The sequence below is a fragment of the Kryptolebias marmoratus genome, linkage group LG20 (assembly GCF_001649575.2).
Source record: "Kryptolebias marmoratus isolate JLee-2015 linkage group LG20, ASM164957v2, whole genome shotgun sequence".
NCBI classification, from domain to species: Eukaryota; Metazoa; Chordata; class Actinopteri; order Cyprinodontiformes; family Rivulidae; genus Kryptolebias; species Kryptolebias marmoratus.
The window spans coordinates 23,890,577-23,914,711 of NC_051449.1; the positions used below are offsets into that span (position 1 = coordinate 23,890,577).

The 24,135-nt window shown below is 37.0% G+C and overlaps 1 protein-coding gene across 2 annotated transcripts in view; it reads left to right on the forward strand.

The window, feature by feature from the left end:
- The window catches only part of pik3r2 (phosphoinositide-3-kinase, regulatory subunit 2 (beta)), a 40,441-nt gene extending 25,129 nt beyond the window's left edge, over positions 1 to 15,312 (forward strand). For both annotated transcript variants that reach the window (XM_017431368.3, XM_017431369.3), the window contains exons 4-16: positions 4,334 to 4,408; positions 4,743 to 4,874; positions 6,334 to 6,538; positions 6,701 to 6,786; positions 6,871 to 6,973; positions 7,147 to 7,245; positions 7,974 to 8,154; positions 8,322 to 8,441; positions 10,433 to 10,575; positions 10,658 to 10,834; positions 10,982 to 11,053; positions 11,154 to 11,324; positions 13,843 to 15,312. In XM_017431368.3, coding sequence (XP_017286857.1) covers positions 4,334 to 4,408; positions 4,743 to 4,874; positions 6,334 to 6,538; positions 6,701 to 6,786; positions 6,871 to 6,973; positions 7,147 to 7,245; positions 7,974 to 8,154; positions 8,322 to 8,441; positions 10,433 to 10,575; positions 10,658 to 10,834; positions 10,982 to 11,053; positions 11,154 to 11,324; positions 13,843 to 14,038 — 1,760 coding nt within the window. In that variant the 3' untranslated portion in view covers positions 14,039 to 15,312. The remainder of the gene's footprint in view (positions 1 to 4,333; positions 4,409 to 4,742; positions 4,875 to 6,333; positions 6,539 to 6,700; positions 6,787 to 6,870; positions 6,974 to 7,146; positions 7,246 to 7,973; positions 8,155 to 8,321; positions 8,442 to 10,432; positions 10,576 to 10,657; positions 10,835 to 10,981; positions 11,054 to 11,153; positions 11,325 to 13,842) is intronic.
- Positions 15,313 to 24,135: the final 8,823 nt, after the last annotated feature.

A 24,135-nucleotide genomic window follows, 5' to 3' on the forward strand; every position in this document is an offset into this window, starting at 1 on the left:
GCAAAGTGGATCAATGTCCCCACATTCATTCTTCACATACATTGTTACTTTATGTACAGAACAGATGTTCTTTGCTGACGCAGTGCTCATGAACAGCCTGATAGCTTTTTCTGCTGCTGTGAGGATGTGGACTACACCTTGTGATGGTGTGACAAGCCCCCCTTTGTTTTTTAACCACAGTCAGGAGGAGTGTCTTAGCAGTGTTGATCACTCTCGTGTACTCGCTGCTCACACACTTCCTCCCGCACAGCGCTTACCGTTGTTCAAGCTAAATATTGCTGGTGTTTTACAGCTGTTCTAATGGAGGAGAACCAACCATCAGTGGCCCTGCTTCTAGCCTGCATGTCCATGGCAGAGGGGGGAGGAGCTGTGGAGGGAGGGCTGTAGCACAGCAGAGCGCAAGGGGGAGGGACCTGTAAGGTGGGCTTGTTCAAGTTTTCAGGCTAAGTCCACAGTTTTCTCAGAACTCTTTACTGCAGCTTTAAGAGACTAAATGTGACAAAATGTAGTTGTTAAAATGATAAATGTGGAATAATGTAGCCGTGAATTTTTTAATATGTGATTTTACAATCACCACCCATAGCTAGCTGCACTGCTAAAGTCAGCTAGCTATAGCTGATAGTTTTTTCTATCAGGGAGGAGTTGATTCTGCCTGCTGCTAGGGACATTTGCCTTGAACTTTTCGGAGAAGCTACAGTAAAAAAGAAAGGACAGATTCTTTCTTCTTTCAGCTCGCAAAACGAGCCGAGTAGAGTGGAGCCGGGACCGTTAGGGTCCATGTGAAAGGGGCATTAGTGTGACATTTTCAACCTGGTGAATGAACTGAATCTGTTACTTCAGAGGAGAATGGTAACTGTCTTCAAGTCAGCAGATAGTTCAAAGCCAAACTGGAGATGTGGAGATGTTTTCAACATTAGCAGTGAGTTTGGAAGCCACTGAGCCTGGGACTTCATTCTTCCAGATTGCACAATCCCCGACCTCAGCTTTCAAAAGAGTTTGAGCATTACTTCCCAACCACAAATGACTCCCAAAATAGAAAGTAATAGATCCATAACCTGTTTACAAACAAGCATGTTGAACTGACTTTGTCTGTGAAAGAAGAAGATTAATTGCTTGAGATTGCAAATTACAGACCTAAATGCAAAATTGCTGTATGTCATCGTCAATCTTCCCTTAGTAATAAATCTGTTGTTGTTTAATTCAGCAACCAGTGTGGTCACACAAACCATACATCATCGCTTCATCACATTATTGAGCCATAAAGCCAACTTACCTTGTCATATGTCGACCACTTCACAAGACAAAGGTGCATTAGAGGTGGGTAGGTTTCAACTCCCCTTGCAGCCTTGGTTCATTCAGAAATCACACTGGGGTGGCCAGAAGGCGTCTAAGTTTTGGCTTGAAGTGCTTTGTGAAAGAATCTACTGTCTTCCACCTTGTTGTAGGAAAACCGGCTCAGAGCTCCAACTGTTTTTGTGTAGTAATAAATTGTATTATACATTACAGTGTAACAATAACATAAATAATGTGCATAATATACAAGTAATAGTTACTTTTGGATTATATATGAAATAATTATATCCTATGTTATGAACATTGTTGCATTTTATTGTGCATCTTTCTCAGCAGACATTGATTGTATGTCATAGTTATCAGATGATGTTTGTTTTTGCAGTTAGTTCAAGCATTCACAAAGCTATATATCAAGAATTTATTGTTAAGAGTCTCAAGGATTTTGTTGACTTATATTGTGATTGTTGTGGTCTAAAGTGCCTGATTTTTTCAGCATCTTTTTAAGAAAGTTGCTATTAAAGCTGTCATGTTTTTAAGCTATATTTTTTTCTTCATCAAGAGAAGAACAAATGCATTTATTGGTGGAGATTCTCAGTCATGCAGGACATGACAGTCCTAAGTGGTTAAATAAAAGGCAATTAGATGTCTCTTGTTTCTTGAAGACATTTCAAGTCCAAGGTGAAAAATCATGTAGTAGTGGCATGCACAGTATGTTGCTAAGTTTGAAAACAGTGAGAAATTATACAAAACTCTCATGCTAAAGTGTAAAGAATAATTTGTACTAATTTAGGCATTATCCTGACTCCTGACTGTAAAAGGACTTTTTTATCTTTTTACATACTTTGTTCTCTTTTACCAGTGCCTGATAAGGTACTAACTATTGATAACCATTTGACAGAACATCACTTTAGGATGGCTGAGCTATCCCTTTAAAGTCTCCTTATCAGGATTGTGGGCAAATATTCTTACCATTTCTGTTATGTTGCACACTGGCTTTTGATCTAAGAGCAGCCAGATACAAAATTAACATTTATGGGAATATTTCAACATTGACATCCACTAAAAAGTGTCTAAATGTCTGTCTGTGCATGTAAAAGAACATCCATCTATTTTCTTCACCCGCTTTTCCATGCAGGGTTGCATGGGAGCTGGTGTCTATCTCCATCCCTCAATGTGTGAGCGGCGAGGGACATCTTGGACAGGTTGCAAGTCCATCACAGGGACACATGAAAACAAACAAGACAGACAACCATTCACACTCCCACCCACATCTAGGGACAATTCAGAGTTACCAGTTAATGTTACATGCATGTTTTTGGTCTGTGGGAGAAAACCAGAGTACCTGTAGAAAATCCATATTTGCACAGGGAAAACATGTAAACTCTGCACAGAAAGGCCCCAGGCTGGGATGTGATCCTGCAACCTTCTTGCTGGGAGGTGACAGCTTTAACCACTGCATCACCATGCTAGAAGAACATACAGTAGTAATATTGAATTAGGTCAAACACACAGTTTGTCTGCTCTGTGTGGTTTTCACAACTACCTGTCAGACTGGCTTGTCTCTAGGAACTACCTGTTAGGTGCAAGCTGTCTAAATGCTGTTTTTCTTTTTTTTAAATTTTTTTTCTCAAGTTTGTAGCTTAAGTTATGTAATTTTTTTTAGGGCTGCCACTAACAACTATTTTTATTTGGATTATCTATAGACTAATGTTTTAACAAAATTATGAATCTAAATGACTAATTTTCCTCCAAAAATCAAAACAAACAATTTTATTTTAGTTTGTGTTTGTTTTAACATTTAAGTTTGGCATTTAGGTGGCACAGTAGAGCAGTGTCTTAGAGCTGTCGTCTCACAGCTTCTGTCTGCAGTTTACTGTATATGTTCTGCCTGTGCACACGTGGGTTTTCTCTGGCTATTCCAGTTTCCTCCCACAGACCAAAAACATGCATGTTAGGTTGATTGGTAACTAAATTGTCCCTAACTGTGAGTGACAGTGTGAACGGTTGTTTGTCTCATATGTCTCTGTGTGTCGTGGATGGACTTGTGACCTGTCCTGTCAATGCAAAAAATAGAAGCAGGAAAAGAAAATGGATGGATGGATTTAGTATTTACAGTATAAATGCCTAAAATGAAAACAAAAAAAGTACAAAACAGGTTTAAAGTACCAACTCCAGCATGACAAATAAGTAAAAAATAAGTTCCTATTATTTATGTATTTAAAAATAAAAATCCTGAACACTCAGACAACTGTGGTGAAAAAAATCCTTTTGCTGGAATTCAGTTACACAATTTTGCCTTCAGAAAGAGGACAAATGCAACACATTTAAAATGTGTTTTTTATTTAAGCTTATGTTTTTTGTATTTTATTTATTAATTGTATGTATTATTTATGAATCTGTCAGATTTAAATATTATCCATTCATTACATTATAAGCACAATTAAATGTGTCTTAAACTGGCACATTAACACATGCAGGTGTCATTATTGTTGCATCCCTATAACAAACTGTATTCAGAGTATAAACAAATCCCATTGAGGCAACTGGAGGCACTTCAGATATATTGACTGTGTAAAAACATCAAAACCAACCATACAGTATGTATTTAATCTGTAATATACAGTCATAGTTCAGAGCAAATGTAAGGTTCCAAAATGAAATTCAAAAACATCAAAGTGTTATTCATATTATTTAGCAAATTTACAGTAGAGACAGTAGAAGTTTATCCTCAGTACCACTAGTAGTACTTGTCCAACAGTTTGAAAACCATGGAATTGAAGCATTCAAGAAGATCACATGTTTTTTAAATAAAGTGAAGAACAGACAAAGGTAAAACAGGGGAGCATGTCTTAGCCCTTTATGTTTATTATTACCCTAATCAGTATTGTGGTACCAAGAGTTCATCTACTTCATAAAACCAAACTCAGTATTCATCTAATCTAATGAAACAATTTGTTCAGTAGTTAAAGAGACTACTTCTGTTTTTGTCTAACAATGACCTGTTTTTGTTATTTTTTCCTTCCCTTTTTGTCTCTGTTAGGTCTGGACAGCAAGACATTGTACAGGATATCCATGTCCACTGGTTCTGACAGCTCAGAGTACACCCTGAGTTCTGGTGAGGAAAATGTAGTTGTCTTTTGACCAAATCTGTGTTTATGTTTCATATCACATGGGATTTGTTTGTTTTTCATCCTGCTTGCCCTTGTTAAATTAGTATTCATTATTTCTGGTCTTCATTCTCATTAAAAGAAAACCAAACTGAGCCGTAGTCTTGGCGGTAAATCGGTGCTGGTGTTATTTATGTACCAAAGCAGAGAAGCATAAACCAGAGATTTCTCTGCAGAAGAGCTATCAAGCTTCTTATTATGTGTTTACTTGAAATAAAGGACTGAAGCATAACCATAATATTGTACTTCATCTTTGACTTGAACTTTTGTTTTATGGTCCAGAGAGTGACAATACCCAGGATGTGGGTTACCTGTCTGAGAGCATCCTGCACTATCTGAGAGACCTCCCATCACCTGTCATCCCTGCATGTATCTACTCTCACCTACAGCAGCAGCTCCACCAGCAGTTGGCAGGTGGGTCAAATGTCCTGTGAAACTGCATAATGTTACGACAATTAACTCAATAGCATTATCTAATGGGAATCTTTATTGTACTTTTGATATTGTAATGATTTGTCAATGGACCGTTATTTAAACAAATCAAAGATTTTTCTACATTACTCTTCTATTTTTTTAAACTCCTGTGATTTTCATTTTTTGTGCTGCCTTCCCAGGGACTTAAGTTTTATGAAAGGGATCATCAAAAAATCTATTTAGTTCATTTCAGTTTATTCATATAGCACCAATTCATGATAAAAATCATCTCAGAGCACTATACAGCAGAAAGTAAGTTTAAATCATGAATTCAAATTCAACACCAGTCCAGAATTAAATTTATTATATACAATTCATATAAATTATAATGCAATACAATCACATTCAGTATATTACAAAATGGCAATTTGTAAAAAGTGGTCAATCTAAGGAATCTGTCCTGTCCTGAGCAGCAAGTTGATGACAGTGGAAAGGAATGATTCCCTTTTAATAGGAAGAAACCCTCATACAGAACATAAAGAAGGATAAACAGGAAAGAGACTCAGACAAACACAGAAGTGTAAGGCCAAACATACAGACGCAGTCAAATTTGTTTGTAACCTTTTAGCAAAAATGAAAAACACACAAAGGTCACTGAAATAACTTAAAACTGACAAAAGTAATAATCAGAAAACATGACCATAGGGACATGGTAACTACCGTATTTTCTGCACTACAGGGCACACTGGATTATAAGACGCACTGTCAATGAATGATCCATTTCCGAACTTTTGTCACATATAAAGTGCACCGGACTATAAGGTGCATCGTCGTGCACCTCCCAATTTTTAAAATGGACGACTTTGGTGCTCTAGCAGAGCTGGTTCGCCTGTATCAGCATTTATATGATCCCTCAATGAGAGATCACAATTATAATCAAACGGTTCAAAACTCAGAAGAATACTGCACTACGTAAGCGTCAGGTATGAACGCCTACACTGCTTGCTCAGGTCCACGCGCTGTGCGCAGAGCCCTGGATTTTTGCTGCCACGTCAGCCTTTTGTTTTTGTTTGTTTATTTAAGAATACATTTTTGCTTTTTCTTTAATGAGGCTGCACTCTGGGTTTGCCTCCTCCACCGGCCTTGACAAATTTGTGCAAATACTGATATTGATTAGAATAGTTTAGAAATTATAACTGGAATAAAATAAAATTAAATTAAACAAACGAAGATTTAACACTTATTGTATGTGAACAACTCATAAAAATGTGCTACACTTCATTTAACCAAGCCCTTTTCTCATAAATGTTCCCACAAACTCTTAAGTAAATAAAATACAGTTCTAGATCCTTTTTTAAGTCTGATCAAGCAAAACAAATTGTATCATTCCTTTAGGAATTTCTTCTTTTTAAAAAAAAAAAAAGGATCATCTTCCTGATCATTTGAATTAATTTACTAGATGGAGCTGTGGCTGGTAGCCATGACAGAGAGTTAAGCCTGGTTCTTGAGAACTCCACAGCAATCCCTGTCCATCACCGTCTCACACTGCAGTACCTCCTCACACACCTGGCCAAGGTTGCCCAGGCTCAGGCCATCAATGGTTTGGACACGCACACTTTGGGAAAGATCTTTGGGCCACTCCTGATTTGGACAGGCCCCTCTGGGTAAGATATTGAAACAAACACACAATTAAATTGATACTTGTGATCATCAGTGTGTTGGATTCGACTTGGGACATCAAGACACTGTAATCATGTTAAGTGAGTTCATAAAATATGTTAAATTGTCAGTTGTTTCACACTGCTGATTGTTTTATTGACTGTCAGGTTGTCATTGGATGAAGATTTCCCTTCCTTGGTGGTAGAAAGGCTGCTGATAGAGAGAACTCTTCAACATGACTTCCTACCTCCAGGTAAGTTGATTTGTTTTTAAGACTATGCAAATCGATTCAGTTTCAAAAACATGTTTTTGTTCATTATGTTTGTGTGCTTTTTAGTTCTCCCAGCAAAGCCAATCAAGTCAAAAATAACACCATCAGCCATGACAGATACAAACAGCCTGCTGAACGACGCTGAGTGGTACTGGGGAGATATTTCTAGGTAAATTTTTTAAATATATTTGTTACTATGTTTACCCGTCACTTACCAAATGTTTGATGCCAAACATATAACAGATTTAAAAGTATTTTTGTAAAAAAATGTTTTACTAATTTAGAGCTCACCACAGTTAGTGTTCAGAATGTAAATATGTAAATATGCTGCCTTCTGTGCAGAGAGGAGGTGAATGAAAAACTACGAGACACTCCTGACGGCACCTTTCTGATCCGAGACGCCTCCAGTAAACTGGAGGGCGAGTATACTCTCACCCTCAGGTAAAGCTACAGTGGAAACAAGTGGACCTTTTGCTAACTGGAAACCAACGTGGAACTAGAGAAATTGTATTTTCTGCTAAAGTATTAATGCCGATTGACTTTGTTGATATTTGTTGAGGAATGAATTGTTAAATTTAAAATAAGGCGAACACAGATCAAATCAGCAAAACTGGAACTAAAAGCTAAATTTAACATAACCAAAGCAAAAAATTAAAATCAGCCAAAATTAGCAAACCATAGCTAAAAGCAAAAATTTGCACAATTGTAGCTAAAAGCAGAATTTAGCAAAACTGTTAGAAATTAGAAAAAAAAAATATTGCTAAAAACTACATTTGCAAGACAGTAGCTGAAAGCTAAAAGTAACATCAAAAGACAAAAATTGAATAAGTATGCTGAAGTACATTCCAGTGAGCCTTTTATAGGATCTGAAACAATCTTAATGTGTATCAATGGGGAAAATATTTGTACTAAAAATTAATAAGTTCAAAAGTTACAAATATTGTAAGTCGTAGCACAATTTTAAGGATTGAGCAAAACATTTTGATATTTAAATGGTTATATTAGCACAAAGTATGCAGAGGTAGTTTGATTGCAAAAAAGGTATGGAAGAAAATGTGAACAAGGTAACATTTTTTTTGTATAAATGTTAAGGCAGTATTCACAAAAAGCAAACAAACTGCACGTCTTAAGTTCTGTTGAGCTCATTGGGCTCCTGTCTTCCCCTGCAGGAAAGGGGGAAATAACAAGCTCATAAAGATTTATCACAAAGAGGGGAGGTATGGATTCTCAGAGCCTCTGACCTTCCACTCTGTAACACAGCTCATCAGTCATTACCGCCACGAGTCCCTAGCTCAGTACAACACCAAGCTGGACACTAAGCTTCTGTACCCTGTCTCCAAATGCCAACAGGTTGGTGGTGCTTCACACTTTAATGCACATGTGGATTATTTTGAATCCTTTCACCCAAAAATCTGCCAAATATAACATTTACAGTGTTATTAATCCAAAGTAGCATTACATGATTTTATTTATTAAAGTGTTGAGTTTACTGTTGTGTTTTTTTTTGTGTGCCTTAGTTGGTGAAGGAGAACAGCATAGAGGAGGTTGGAGAGAAAATGAAGGTCTATCATGAGCAGTACCAGGAGAAGAGCCGCAAGTACGACTCTCTGTATGAGGAATATACACGCACTTCGCAGGTACCAGGGCTACACAGACATACAGTCAACACTCATGCACACCAGGGATGAACTTCAGAACATTTAGGACTTTTTTCTTCATGTTTGTGGACTCAGTAAACATACAAAATACAGTCCATTGTAAAAAATATAAAGCAATCTGTTTTTTGTTGTTAAAAAAAATTACATATTTAAACAAATCCTTTATTTTACAACTAAACGTTCCAGGTTTAAAAAAATTCTATCTCAAATTGCTTTTTTCATTCATGGTGACAAAAAGGTATAAATTTATATTTAGTGCACTTCCTCTGACAGCTCGAATTCTTTGAGTTATGGTCTTCAAAAATCAGTCAGATTTTACTTTTTTCATAGCAGTATACAAATCAGCTCTAAAGGATAGCTCACTGTCACTGACCAAAATTTATTTTTAGTTTGTTTTGTTTGTTTTTTTTCTATTTCCACATTAAATTTACAGTCTGACTGACATCTGACGTTTTTACTCAGAAGCAGGATTAGTAGTTTATCAAGGCAATTTCAGGGGCACTTTGGGATTTATAGTATCGCAAAGAAGGGTCACTTCTTAATTTCATTCAGTATCTTTATAGTACTAATTCATAACAAAGGTCGTCTAAGGGCACTATACTGCAAAAATAACACGTATGTTCAAGTCAGACTCAAATCCAGTTATAACATAATACAGTCACATACAGTACATTAAGAAATGCTAATTATGTACGTAAGGAACCCAGCAGAGGTGCGTCAAATCTTCCCTTCGACACAATCCCCTGTCCCGAGCAGTACGGTGGGGACAGTGGAAAGGAACAACCTTTTTTAACAAGAAAAAACCTCCAGCAGAACCATGGTCAGGATGGACAGCCATCTGCCTGACCAAATTGGGGATGAGAGGGCAGGAAAGAGACACAGACAAACAGCAAGTAATCCAGATGTAGTTTCTATGGGAAAAAAAACAGGTTAATAACAACAATAATTGCAAATACATACATAAAGAGTAGAGAATGTAAGACAACAGAGAGATGAAATGGTCAGTTTGTCCTCCAGCAGTCTAAGCCTATAGCAGAATAACTAAGGGATAGCTCAGGAAACCCAAGCCAACTCTAACTGCAGGCTTTATTAACGAAGAGAGTCTTATCTAGTCTTAAAAGTAGACGTGTCAGCCTCATGGACAGAAACAGGAAGTTGCTTCTACAAAAGAGGAGCCTGATAACTAAAAGCTCTGCCTCCCATTCTACTTTTAGAAACTCTAAGAACCAGAAGTAAACCTGCAGTCTGAGAGCAACGGGCTCTGTTAGGAAAATATGGAACATTTATAAAAGTAATACAAGAGTAAGGTTGGTTGCCCTGGTTGTTTTTTTCTAAATTATATAAGAGCCAATAACAGACCCTTCTTTCTTGGGTCTGTCACCATGGGAGCATATTCAGAAACCTGTTCCAGAGCAGGTTAGGTTTCTGAGATTGCAAATGTCAATGCACCATGTTTTAAACAATCAGTGTCCTTACAAAAATTAGGAAAATAAAAAGGATCTTAACAGGGATGGTCAGTTTTCTTTTTCTCTCCCCAAGTTCCAATGTTCTGTTTGAAATTTACTGAGAGGCCTCTGTGGTTCTTGTGCTGCCATTATTAGTGCCTCTGTGCTGTTCTTAAATCCAGCCCTTTCTAGCCACTAGTAGGATTTGTTGATATCAGCTGCTTCCTCATTCTGCCAGTGGTACATACTGTACATTTCTTCCATATCTTTAGCTGGGAGGTTGGTGCAGTGGTTGTGTCACATGAGGTTCAACCTTCAAACCCTGGTGCAACCAACTTCTGTGCAACTTTAGTTACGCAATGAGCAAGAGACAGAAATGATACCATGCTGGCTCTGACATCATCCATATTAATAATAAATTCAATCATTCATTCCCCAAACAGAAAAAATAGCATAATTCAAAAAAGGTGATTGTGTAGATCTTCAGAAAAGCGTTTGGGTTATTTAGAACTTTGTATTCCACAGGAGTTGCAGATGAAGCGCACAGCCATCGAAGCCTTCAGTGAGACCATCAAGATCTTTGAGGAGCAGTTTGAAACTCAGGAGAAATACAGCAAAGAGTCTTTAAAACAATTTCAACTTGAGGGCAACGAGAAAGAAATTCAAAAGTATGTTTATGTCAGTGTTCTCCATAATCCCTGTTGTATTTAACACTTTTTGTAATATTTGATACTGTTGTTTTAATTGAAGGATTCAGAGCAACTCAGAGCGTTTGAGGTCTCGTGTGAAGGAGATTCATGACAGCAAGTGTAAACTGGAGCAGGACCTGAGAGAGCAGGTGTCTGACAACAGAGAGATCGATAAGAAGATGAACAGCCTGAAGCCGGATCTCATGCAGCTTCGTAAGAACAGGGACCAGTACATGATGTAAGCATGTTGAAAATTTTTTTTATGCCTAAAACACCAAAATACTTTACATTCAGAAACACTCTATGTTTACACCGAATTACAAACAATACACACGCACACTTCAAATATCTTTAACAATGAATCTTTTTTGTTTTTGCTTTGAAGATGGTTGACCCAGAAGGGGACAAGTCAGAAGAAGATCAATGAATGGCTGGGCATAAAAAACGATGCTAATGAGTAAGTGTCTGAGATCCACAGTTTACTCTGTAACAACTGAGTTCTTCTGTTTCTCTGATGATGATCTGCTCGAGCTATAACTATTTACTTCTGTCTTTAGCTCTTACTCACTGGAGGAGGGTGAAGTCTCACCTCACCATGACGAGTGTACGTGGTATGTGAGTGATATTAAACGTACCCAGGCCGAGGAAATGTTGAGGGGCAAATGTGACGGAACTTTTCTCATCCGTGAGAGTCAGTCACAGAAAGGGTCCTATGCCTGTTCTGTAGTGTAAGTTTGTCTCTTTACTTTCTTTAATTCAGTAAAAAAAAAAATCACATTACAAAAATATGCTGTCAAGAGAAATTTATGTAGCTATAAGTTATGTTCTTTACTTTCTTAATCTGCAATGGAAAATTGAATATCTTTATTGTATTTGATAGAACAGAAATTGCTGATAAATTTGCTCATAGTTTACAATTCTGAAGGCATGGTTTTTCATACTGATATCCTCTTTACACACAGATCTCATCGTTATATGCAAAAATTCTTGTTTATTATACTCAGTAGAGCATGTTTGGGTTGCTGGAGAAAGACTCTTCTTTATTAAAAAAAAGATTGCAGCAAGTCTGGGTTTCAAGGTTTCTCCTTAATAATTCACAAGACTTCTGGAACAATCCCTTTTGGACAGACAAGATCGCAGTTCATATTTGTTTTATAATAATGCACAGCACTGCATTTTGGGGGGAAAAAAATAGCATATCAGATGAAATACTTCATCTGTCCGACACAGTAGTAGAGAGCTGATGGTTTGAGCTCCTTGCAGTCATTGAGTCGACCATGAACTCCTCTGTAAATCAAAGGACTCTGGAGTCATCTGTCTGACAGCTGAAGTTTGGACCAGTCTGGGTCATGATGCAATAGGATAATCAAGGTTATAAACTCAAACACAGCAGCAAACCTATAACGGAATGGCTGAAAAGAAAAGATTTAAGGACCAATCCAAATCCAGACCTTAACCTGATGGAAATTTTGTGATGGGTCCTGAAGGAATAGTTTGGATTTTTCAAAGTGTTGTTTGTTGCGTTGTTGTCAGTAATCAATGTTACTTGCAGTCATTCAGTGTCTTATCAGTGTAGAATATCAGACAGAATATTTTTGTGGGAGATGAGTTTGGTTCTGGTCTGAGCGGGGCCAGGACCAAAATGTATTTCTGAACACTATTTTATAAACCTTTACGCCATCATACCTTTTCCATTAGATGGTTATAGTTGATGCCGAGTCAGCATTCACAGTACTACTTCCCTGTGAATACTTTGTGCTAATTTACATTCATATGTCAAAATGTTCAGCTCTGTTGGGAATAGTTTGCTATAAAATTTAATAGCAGTAACTTTTATATATATATATATATATATATTTATTTTTTTTTTTAACCATTTCTAAAAATTAAAGAGAATTATATTGAGATCTCTCCAATTCCTTCAAAAACAACATTTTTAAAAATTTACTTCAGCATACTTGTTTTATCTTTGTCTTCTCATGCTACTTTTAGCTTAGAGCTACTGTTTTGTCACTTTTAGCTTTTAGTTACAGTTATGCTAATTTTAGCTATTGCAACTATTTTCCTGCTTTTAGCTACTGTTTTGTAAACTTTAATGTTTTGCTAATTTTATCTACTGGTCTGTTCCTTTTAGTTTTTAGTTATGGTTTTGCCTTTAGTTTCTAGCTCATGTGCTCATTTTTGCCTTTGTTCTGCTTGTTTCAACTTTGACAACCCACTTTTAACTTCTTCAGCAAAGTGATTCATTACTCAGATTCCATTTCACAGAGAATGCAGTTTCTCTAGTTACTCTGAAAACTGTTGGAGGGTGGGGCTGCCGACCTTGATGCAGTTTAAAAATAAGAACACCTCACTCTCCAATTTTATATTGAAAAAGCTCCCCGGATGGAAAGTGAAGCATCTTTAATAGAAGTTCAGTTCTTTGTTTTTAAACTTTTAGGGTCAAACACTGACTATTGATACCACCTCCACAGAACATCACTTCCAAAAGCCCAAACTATTCTTTGAATAGAGCTGTACAGAAAATGAACACTTTTAAATCTTAACGAAATTAAGCATTATTTTAAAGAAGAGTGAGCCAGTATTCCTCCACAACAATGTAAAAAACTGACTAGTTTGTATATCATGTGATTACTACAACCATCCAATTCTAAAACAGTTTGTTAGAGTCTCTTTCCTGTCTTCTCTAACCCAGCCGGTCAAGGTTCTGCTGGAGGTTTCTTCCTGTTAAAAGGGAGTTTTTCCTTTTCACTGTTACCAATGTGCTGCTCAGGATGGGAGACTGAGACAATGTGAAGATTTGACACAATCTGCTGGCTTCCTTAGATAGATAACTTTCATTAATTGGCTCTTTATAATGTACGGTAATGTTCTGTACAGTTCCCTGAGATGACTTGTTGTGACTTGGTGTTATATAAATAAACTGAATTGAACTGAATTAAATGTAGTCCTACAGCTATTGAATCGTGGTGTGGACTTAAATTTCCATAGACAGTTTCTGCATTTTATCTTTTTTTATAGAAGTAAATAATAACAGTGCAATATGTGTGTTTGAATATCGTAATCTATATTACTTTTATTTGAAATCCTTGTGTTGACAGGTGATTTTATTATGTATTGATACTTTAAACCATAGAATCGGTAAAAAAATGTGTATATAAGTTCATTATCACTGAAGTTATAAAGTTTTGTTTTAAAACTTTGCTGATCATAACAACCCTGATGATATATTTCTGTCCTTTTCAGTGTGGATGGAGACACAAAGCACTGTGTCATCTACAAGACAGCTACAGGGTATGGATTTGCTGAGCCCTACAATCTGTTCTCCTCCCTCAAAGATCTCGTGCTCCACTACAAAAATGTCTCCTTGGTCCAACACAATGACCAGCTGAATGTAACCTTAGCCTACCCAGTCCTGGCCCGTTCTCAGAACCAGAACTAGAACCAGCACCTGCAATGAATCAGGCCAGCCAGACCTTAGTAAAGTGTTTGCTCATGTGTTTGACATGTCAGCAAAAATGTACTGTTTTTTAAAAAAAGGTTTGTGTATTTTTGGGCTGGAGCTTGGTGTATATTTCCCATGCTGGTCCCGGTCCAGTTAAGAGCACTCTGGCCTCATAAAAAGCACACAACTATTGATATCAAGCTACACTTGCCCTGGTTGATATTATGAGATTTTAACTTTCTTATTAGTCAGCCCCAACTGTACAGTGTTAGTCATGAAAACAAATATTACATTTGACATAAAAAAATGTAATGTGTTTAAGGAAGACAAAATAAGCACACAAAATACTTTTATAAGATTGCACAGAAAAGTAAAGAGACCAGATGATGGTTTGATTGGAAAAAATTTGCAAGAAGCTTTTTTCAGTCCCCCCCCCAACACAAAATAATTGTCTTTGGACAAAGGCCCTTTCCGTGAACCCAAGACTTCCTGCACACTCCTTGTAGTCAAAAGTTTGGACTGTAATTTACTTGGCTGAACCTAACTTGTCACTTCTCAGCTAAAAGTGGCTGAAGAGAACAAATGAAGTAACAAGTGACAGTGGGTGATATTACTGTGAGTTTGTAGGGGATGAAGTGTGGGGGTGCAGGTGTTTTAGCAGTTAAAGAAAACAATCGATTAAATTTAAACATACTGAAGAGCCAGAATAAAAACATCGAGCAGCAACAGGCCTGTGTCACTATGATGAAGCTTAAGGAAAAAAGAATATGATATACTTAGATGTCAACATTGGCAGTGCTACAGCTTTAAAAGAATTCCAAACAAGTATAGTCTTTAAGAAATTACCTATTTCCGGCTGCTTTAGCCAGTATCTAACTGGGCTTCCACTGCTGGGGACTAGTTGGTGAACAGCATTTGTGAGGGAGTCTAGAAAATGTCTTGAAACATTTGCGAGAGGATTCTCAATTTCCTCACAGGAATCACAGAGGCTTGTAGTCCTGCTGCTTGAATTCTGAACATGTTCAAGATATTAGTGTGGCAAATCTTCACTCAGAATAGCTGAAGAGTTGTCACTGACATCTCCAACTCATCTCGAACCAATCTACATTTTGTTTCAGGCATCTCTAATCCATTTTAGGAGTGCAAGAGTTGTATTTTGACACCTATATGGAAGCTTTCTTTTGACAGAAAACATGTCCATGTTATGAATTCTAGTGTTTTGGTTTTTGGCCTTATGTTTTGTTTTCTGGGTTTTGGTTTTGTTCTTGTTGTCTTTCTTTTGTCACCATTTTCCTCTTCTCCTCAGTCTGCTCCTGTTTGTCTGCCACGCCCATCTCCACCTGTGAGCAATTGTTATCCTCTGTGTTTAAAACCCGATCACTTTCTCCACTACCCTGCTGGTTCATTGTCTATTGTTATTGTCTGTTGTCATGGTCTCTGGTCCCTTGTCTCTCGCCTCGCCTGGCCTTACCGTTTTGGATTTTGTTTTGTTAAGTTTTTGCTGCCTCGTCAGCCTTTGTTTTTGTTCATTTCCTTAGTTAATAAATTAGTTATTTAATTGAAGTCTGCACTCTGGGTTTGCCTCCTTCTCCACGCCACTTGACAGTCCAAATCTAAAATCCATGCCAAGGATTAATAATTATTAAAAAACTGCTCCAGATCTACCAGTCTTCAATTCAAAAGTGCCACAAAAGTTCCAGCTGCCACTTAACCGACTAGTCTCCAGCAGCCCATTAAGATACTACCTTTTAGTTTTTTGTTTCATTGATCTCCTGTACTTATGAGGAGAGGCATCCAGTAATGCTTATGCATGAGAAAAAGCAGGGTATTGTGAATTGAGAATAAGTTTATAATCACAGTACACTCGAAGGAGACCTACATTTCTACATGATTCAGGTTTCCTGTGTCAAATGTCTCTTTATTCTGTTACTCTTTAACCCTCCTGAAGCCCTCACAACTGAAAAGAGGAAGAGAAGCCTTTGTAACTTCAGGTCTATTTGACCTGAAGGCCACAGGAGGATTAATACTATAGCACCTGTAGCCATTGACTTACAGCACTGTTAGTGCTCCTCTGATATGTCTCGTTTCTACTTCTAAAGGCACTTGCTGAGCATCAGTTTGTATAATTATTGTGTCTTGGTACTGAATTTGCATTGTGTCTAAAGTAGATTTTTCACGTTACCCTGTCCTTGCAGATACTTGTTGTAAGTTTTTAAATGTAGATTTTCTCATGGTACCTTTCTCTTGATCTCAACTGTTAATTTTATTATAATCTTGACTCAGAGCTGTAGAACATTGATGAACAGAAAAAAACGTGCACCTTTATATCTCATGTACAGTATATTTCACACACATACAATCAGTGTATGTACCATTTTGTAGCTGTTCCTTTATTTTCAGAATATTCACTGAGTTTGATTCTATTTGAAATGTTCCAGTAAATGTGAGGCCATTGAAGGATCTGTTCTTGTGTACTGTAGCACAGCAGAACAAAAAGCACCAGTCCTTTTGCCATTCAGCATGGCTTCTGGACTCTGATATATATCTGGTGCAACTCTGGTATCTGGACCATTGACTGAAAGTTGTGGTGGTCTTTTAATGCACATCAAGGTTGTAAAAGGCATCTTAGATTTGCAGTCTCCAGAACAGTTCCCTCCCACTGTTCTGTGCTGCGGCAGTGACGTGCTTCTTGTTTTTTCTTTGTATGTTTGGCTTAAGGTAAAGCTTGTACCACCTCTATCCAATGTCATCTTCACAGCACAGTAGTTTGAACACAGGGTTATGCAGTTCTTATTGTGTGGTCAGTAAAATTACTGCATTCAGGCGAGTCATAGGGCTGCTTTTTAAGTAAATTTACATAGTGGATATTATATATATATGTATATATATATATATATATATATATATATATACATATATATATATAATTTTTCTTACACAGTAGAGTAAGAATGACACAAATATCTATTTTTGTATTAAAATACAAAGTTTAGAACAGACATGGTAAATGGTAAATGGCTTGCACTTATATAGCGCTTTATCTAGTCCAAGGACCCCAAAGCGTTTTACACTACAATCATTCACCCATTCATCCACACATTCACACACTGATGGTGGTAAGCTACATTGTAGCCTCAGCTGCCCTGGGGCGGGCTGACAGAAGTGAGGCTGCCATCACACCGGCGCCACCGAGCCCTCTGACCACCACCAGTAGGGAAGGCGGGTGAAGTGTCTTGCCCCAGGACACAACGGCTGAGACATGTCATTTTCAAACAAGTAATGAATACTGTTTGAAAGGTTTCTGTGTGTAAGTTCCCAATTTTCTGCTCCTTAAAGTGAGTTAGGAGTCATTGTGTTAGAAAGGTTAGGCCTCTGACAAACACATGGCTCCTTGAGAAGCATCTCTTTCTGAATAGATGAGTCATACATTTTGGGAGGATCATTTCTCTAGACAAAACAGTCCAATCTTCCACTGACACAATACAAGTTTCTCAAAAATATTGTGTAAAATATAAATAAAAACTGAATGCAATGATTAACAGATCCCAGAAACTCATATTTTATCCATACAGGAATGGTAAACATATCAAATGTTTAAACTAAGAGATTGTGCCATTTTTTTGTTTTGTTTTGTTTTTACCAAAAAAAAGACAGGTAGTTTTGAGTTTTATGGCACCAACACATCTCAAAAATGTTTGGACAGGAGCAACAAAAGGCTGTAAAAGTAGGTGATATGAATAAAAACACAGGAAGGGCATCATCGATTCAGTAAAGTACACACAAGTTTTAGAACAATATATGCTCATATCAAGCACAAAATTCTGCAAAGACCAAGGACGGTTGAGCAGCTACAGTCCTGCATCAGGCAAGAATGGGACAACATTCCCTCCAAAACCTCCAGCAGCTGCTCTCCTCAGATCCTAGATGTTTACAGACTGTTGGTAAAAGAAACATTGCCCTGGAACAACTTGTTGAGATATGTTGCCAAAAAATGGAAAATGACTTAAAAAAATGGTGTACTTTCTTATCGTAAACACTTGATATGTTTACTGTGTTCCATTGTGAAGAAAATGTGGGTTTATAAGATTTGGAAATCATTGCATTCTGCTGTATTGACATTTCACACAACTTCCATGTTTTTTTGGATTTGGGGTTGTGCAAATAAGAAAAATGAGTTTGATTAGAAGTGCCTTCTCTTATTGTGATGAGTTCATGTCCTTGTCATTGGAGCATCGTTCCATTAGATGGTGCCATGGCCACCACATGTTGTGCCACAGTTCACATATTTATCAAAAACTAAGGAGTAGCTGGCAAATGAGCCCAGTCATTGTGTGTCTCAGTGTTGGAACAAATCTAGTCATGGTGTTAGTACAGTGACTGACTTTTATCGCTCAATGGCTTTTTTGTTACGTCTCTTGTTACATTTCATTTTGACTTTTTTTAAGTTGCAGCTGTACGGTAGCCTGGTTTGATGTATTATTGTACTCGCAGAACCAAAAGTTTGTTAGTCTTTAACTTTTTTTTTTTACTTTTTGTTTTTTTAGTAAATGGTATATGTTTGTATTAAACTGAGATAAAAAAAGAAATGTGAGCAGAACGCATTCTTGACCTGAACTGTACACCCTCAGATTCTTCTCGTAATCACTCTTACCAATTATATGTAAAGATGACTTAAGAAGCGACACAAGAAGAAATGAGACAGAGGCAAATTGATTTTATTTAACTCATTTGTTTTTGCTTGCAAAGTATATTTTTATCTGATGTGTGACAGATCAGCATACCTCTGTAATTAGTTTTTCTTTTATAGCAGACTAACATTAAAATAATTAAAAAAAACATTTTCAATATGATGTTAGCACATCCAGTGCTATGAAGACTTCCACATTGGTTAGGCTTGTGTATTCTTGTTTATACAGACATGGTCAAATTTATTTGTATCCTTTTGCTAATGAAAGAAAAATCACTGAAATAGCTCTAAACAAAAATAATAAGAAAAAAAATTACTAAAAATCAACAAATGAAAATCAGTCATTGCGTTTGAATTTTATTGTAACAGAAATATTTTATAAAAAAGCCTAATGAAACTTGCCTTGACAAAAAGAATAGTACCCTTAATATTTTGTTGCCCAACCTACTGAGACAATCACTGCCATCAAGTGATTTCTTCACCTGTCCACAGGTATTTTGGTCCACTCCTCCTGAACAAACTGCTCCATCTGTCTCAGGTTTGAAGGTTTCAGCTCCTTCCACAGATGTTCAACAGGATTTAGATCAGGCCTCAGAAGGACACCTCAGAACAGTCCAATGTTTGGTTCTGAGCCATTCTTGGTGTTTTTAGTTTTGTGTTTTGGGTCATTATCCTGTTAGAGGACCTGTGACTGAGACCAAGCTTTTTGACACTGAACAGCACATTTAGCTCCTGAATGTTTGATAGTCTTGAGATTTTATTTTTGACTAATTCCAGTCTCTCTTTTTTATGATTTGGTGTCCTCTTCAGTCATCTTCTATTCAGTCCATTTAATCTCAAACAGACTGATGGTGTGATCTGACACTGATAACCTTTGACCTTGGAGTTCACCTCTAATCTTTTTGGAAGTTGTTCTGGGCTCTTTGGTTACCATTCATATTATCCATCTCTTAAATTTGTTATCAGTTTTTCTCTTGCAGCCACATCCAGGGAGGTTGTCTCCAGTCCTGTGGATAATCTGAGCAGCTGTAGTCTCAGGAACATCCAGCTGCTTGGAGATGGTCTTATAGTCTTTACCTTTAACAGGATGTCAATAAGTTTCTTTCAAGCTCCTGAGACAACTCTGTCCTCAGCTTTCTGTGCTCAGTGTTCAGTGTGGTACACACCATGATACCAAACAGCCCTGTGACTACTTTCACCGTTTAAACAGGCAGACTGACTGATTACAGGACACACCTGAGTTTAACATGTCCCTGTGGACAAATTAGTTTCAATGTTGTCTAGGGTACCATCTTTTTTTCAAGGCCAGTTTCATTAGTTTGTTTTTTATTCAGTTGAACCAAAATTCAAAAGCAGTGACTGACATTTATTAGTAGAGTTTTAGTAATTTTTTTTAATCACTTTTGTAATTTTCAAATTATTTCAGTCTACAGCTGGTTACTGAACATCTCTTAAATGCATGCAGTCAGTGTTCCTGCTGTTAAGCTCATTCCTTTATAAGCAGGCGATCCGGTTGAGTCATCCACCCCTGCTGACACACATCCTTTATTCAGTTTTTTGGACCAACACTTTAATGACTGCACTTTGTTTTTTCTCTTCCACACTTGAACTCATGTTTAGCTCCACACCCAGAATCACTCAGTGGATATGCTTCATTGATAATAAAATTTGTAGTTGAAAATGTTGACATTTCTTTTTGACAGTGGAATATACAGTGTACAGTATGTGCTTTTGCTGTTATGCAGGCAGTAATGGTCTCCGAAATCTTTTGCTTGTTGCTGATTGCATTATTTCAAAGAAAGTGTAAAGCAAGCTGCTGGGTCATTTTGCAATTCTTCTCCACACAGCAAACTTGCAACTTGGTTTTCCTTATTGACATAATTTGCAGAAAGACATTTTTAGCATTTCCTCTGAGTGGTGTTGGAACTTGCAGGCATATGAGGTTTTGACATGTCAGTCTGATCGGTTCTGCTTGGATCTACTTTTTACTTTTAGAAGAACAGTGAAGTTGCATGTTACCTCTAGAGTCTAGAGGAATATTGAAAAGCAGAGAAAACACAGGTTTAAAAAACAGAAATGTCAGATTTTTTCAGAAGAAAGTAAAACTACAGTGCTTTGAAAAGGTATTCATATTCTTGAACTTTCCCACATGTTCAAAGCTTGGGATATTGTTTTATAACTTAACCCCACTTTAAACTTCTGAACTTTCTCCCTGACCTGTCTGCTGTGTTCCTTGGTCTTCATGATGCTGCTTGCTCACTAATGTTGTGTAACAAACCTCTGAGGCTTACAGAACAGCTGGATTTATACTGAGATTAGATGACACATAGATGGACTCTGTTTACTAATGAGGTGACTGTGGATTCTTGATTTTTAGTTTGGGATATCAGAGTAAAGGGTGTAAATAAAAATGTACGCCACACTTCAGATTTTTATTTGTCAAAAATCTTAAGATGCATGAATCATTTTCCTTCCACTTATTAATTATCTGCTACTTTGTGTTGGTCTGTCACATAAAATGTTGAGGGAAATTATATCAGGAAAAACCATGGCAGTGAAACAAGATTGTTTTTGTTCATCCTACAACAGATCTGCCTGCTTGTTTTTAAAATTCATCCTCAATATGGTTATGTTTCATTTAAAGCAACTAGGTCAACTTTTTTGTTGATTAAATAAAAAATATAGAGGGGAAAACTTCCTTTATTGATTGTTAGGATCTACTTAAACACTTTCACCTTCAATCAGAATTTTATCTTATTTATAGATGTTAAATAGCAAAGAAATAAGTCAAACAGTGAGATAGGAGTGAAAAGGGAGACTGAAGACTTTAATGCATCTTAAATTTTCATCCTGATGGTCTTTTAGATCTTAGAGCTTGTTAAAAAAAATCTTTCATCTCAGTTGGTACCCTGTAAATGAAGAGTGGGGAATCTTTTCTGTCTCGCGGGCCATTTAAATTTTTGCAAATGTTTATAAATTTCAGTTTGTATTTCGTTATAACAATTGCTGCCTTTCAAAACACAAAAGAATATCATAACAATATAATACCTCTAAAAATAAAATGAGTCCTAAAAAGGAGAATGTATATAATACAAATGATTATTTTTAGTTTAACATTTTTTTGGACTCAAGAAGAAATTTTTTTTCTTTTGAATATGATCAGGTCTGTGACAGCGTATTAGGGCCACTCAGAAAAAATAAATTCAGTTTGCTTTTCACTTGGACAAAAAATAATCACTCAATATTCCTGACAAATGCATGTTTAGCCTCCATTTTTCTTTTTCCTCAGTCGCTATGATCTATTCCTGTCAGTCACTCTTATCTCTCTCACGCTGACACTTGACCACTCGTGTTGTGTTCACTGACCCTGATCCTGGCTCGAATATATTTATTATTGTCAGTTTTATCACAAAAATAATTTTGGTTGTCAATATTCTTCCCTCCGGGTTTTAATTTTTATTTTATTTATTTGCTTGAATTTGCATGCCAGCATTCTGAGGTCCGCATCTCGCCCGGATACCAGAGGTTCCCCACTCCTGCTGTATTTGATTTGTGTTGGAACAAGCTCAAACACAAAGCACATCACTTCACAGACTATAAATAAAACCTACAAACAGTATTTGGTGTAAAATTGTGAATAATAGGTATTAGCAGAGAGTAATATTTTCAGTTAGATAACCAGATATCTATATTTTTGGAGGATCTCTCTCAAGTTTGGGCTGTGCTTTAAACAAATCTTTGAACAAGGCTTTGATGTAAAATGATGTTGATAGATGTGCTCCAAGGGAGTACACAGATACTGAAAGCATTTCAACTGATCTGTTGCAGTAGGCTCTGGCATGACTGTCAACAAACTCTGTGTCTACAGTTGACTGACATACATATATAGTGTTAAAAGCAACTATCAGGTGCATTCAGAGTATAAAGCAACTTAATGTACATATGTGGATATTTACAGAGCCTAGTCTATATGTCTTCAGTGCAGTTCCAGCTGCTTTGGTATTTCTAAAATATTAGAAAAGTGTTACAGGCTGTTTTATTTAGGCAACTGTTTTTTGTGAGTTTAAGTTGCTCCACAAAAGATGCACTTGATGCTGTCTCAGAGATCCGCTGCAGATTGGACACTTGCTGTAATAAAGTAGACCATCTTACCGCTGGATCTCACTCCAGCAAATCTTTGTTGTAGCTGCAGGTCCGTGTGTGTTAATTTGGCCCGAACTCAGAGTCACAGGAGGAGAAAATAGGAAACGTAAAACTTGTTGAGCTAACAGCAAAAAGTTCATTTGACGTCATTATATACAGCTCCTATTCTGACAGTGTTAGAACGTTGTGTAAAATGGGAATAAGAACTGAATACAATGATTTATAAATCTCATAAATTAATCTCATAAATAAATCATTTTATTCACAATGGAACATGGTAAACATATCAAATATTAAAACTAAGAAATTGTACCAATTTTTTTGGAAAAAAAAAAAGAGTAATTTCAATTTTATAGAAGCAACACATTTAAAAAGTTTGTACAGGGCCAAATAAAGGCTTTAAAAGTAAGTGGTACAAAGAAAAAGCTGGAGGAGCCTTTAGCAACTATTTAGGTCAGTGGTGTCCAATCCTGGTCCTGGAGGGCCACTATCCTGCAAGTTTTAGATGTTTCCCTGCTCTTCAGCAGGTCTTCAAGTTCTGCAGAAGCCTGTTAATCACTCAGTCATTCAAATCAGGTGTGTCAAAGCAGAGAAACAACTAAAACACTCAGGACAGCGGCCCTCCAGGACCAGGATTGGACACCCCTGATTTAGGTTAATTGTCAACAGGTCAGTCAGAGGACTGGCTATAAAAGAACATTTTAAAGAGGCTGAATGTCTCAGAAGTAAAGTTGGATGAAAGTTTATTAAAAACAGGTCTGATTCTGTTCTGAACATCACTGCATGGGTTTAGGAACGTAGTTCACTGTGCCACCTACAAATACTGCTTAAAGCTCTATCATGTAGAGAAGAAGCCAGATGTGAACAGCATCCAGAAACACTGCCCTCTTTTCTGGACCAAAGCTCATTTAAAATGGACTGAGGTAAAGTGGAAAACTGTTCTGAAGAATCAAAATTTGACATTTCTTTTGGAAACCACAGGCACCATGTCCTCTGTACTAAAGAGGAGAAGGCCCATCAGCCTGTTATCAGCACACAGTTCAAAGCCTGCCTCTCTGATGGTATGGGGGTGCATTTGTGCCTAGGTTTTAGAAAAACATATGCTCACATCTAGACAACATCTTTTTCAGTGAAGACCCTGCATATTTCAGCACTATAATGTTAAACCACAGACAGCATGGCTTTAAAGTAGAAGAATCCAGGTGCTAACTGACCTGCCTGAAGTCCAGACCTCTCATTAATTAAAAACATATGATTCACCATG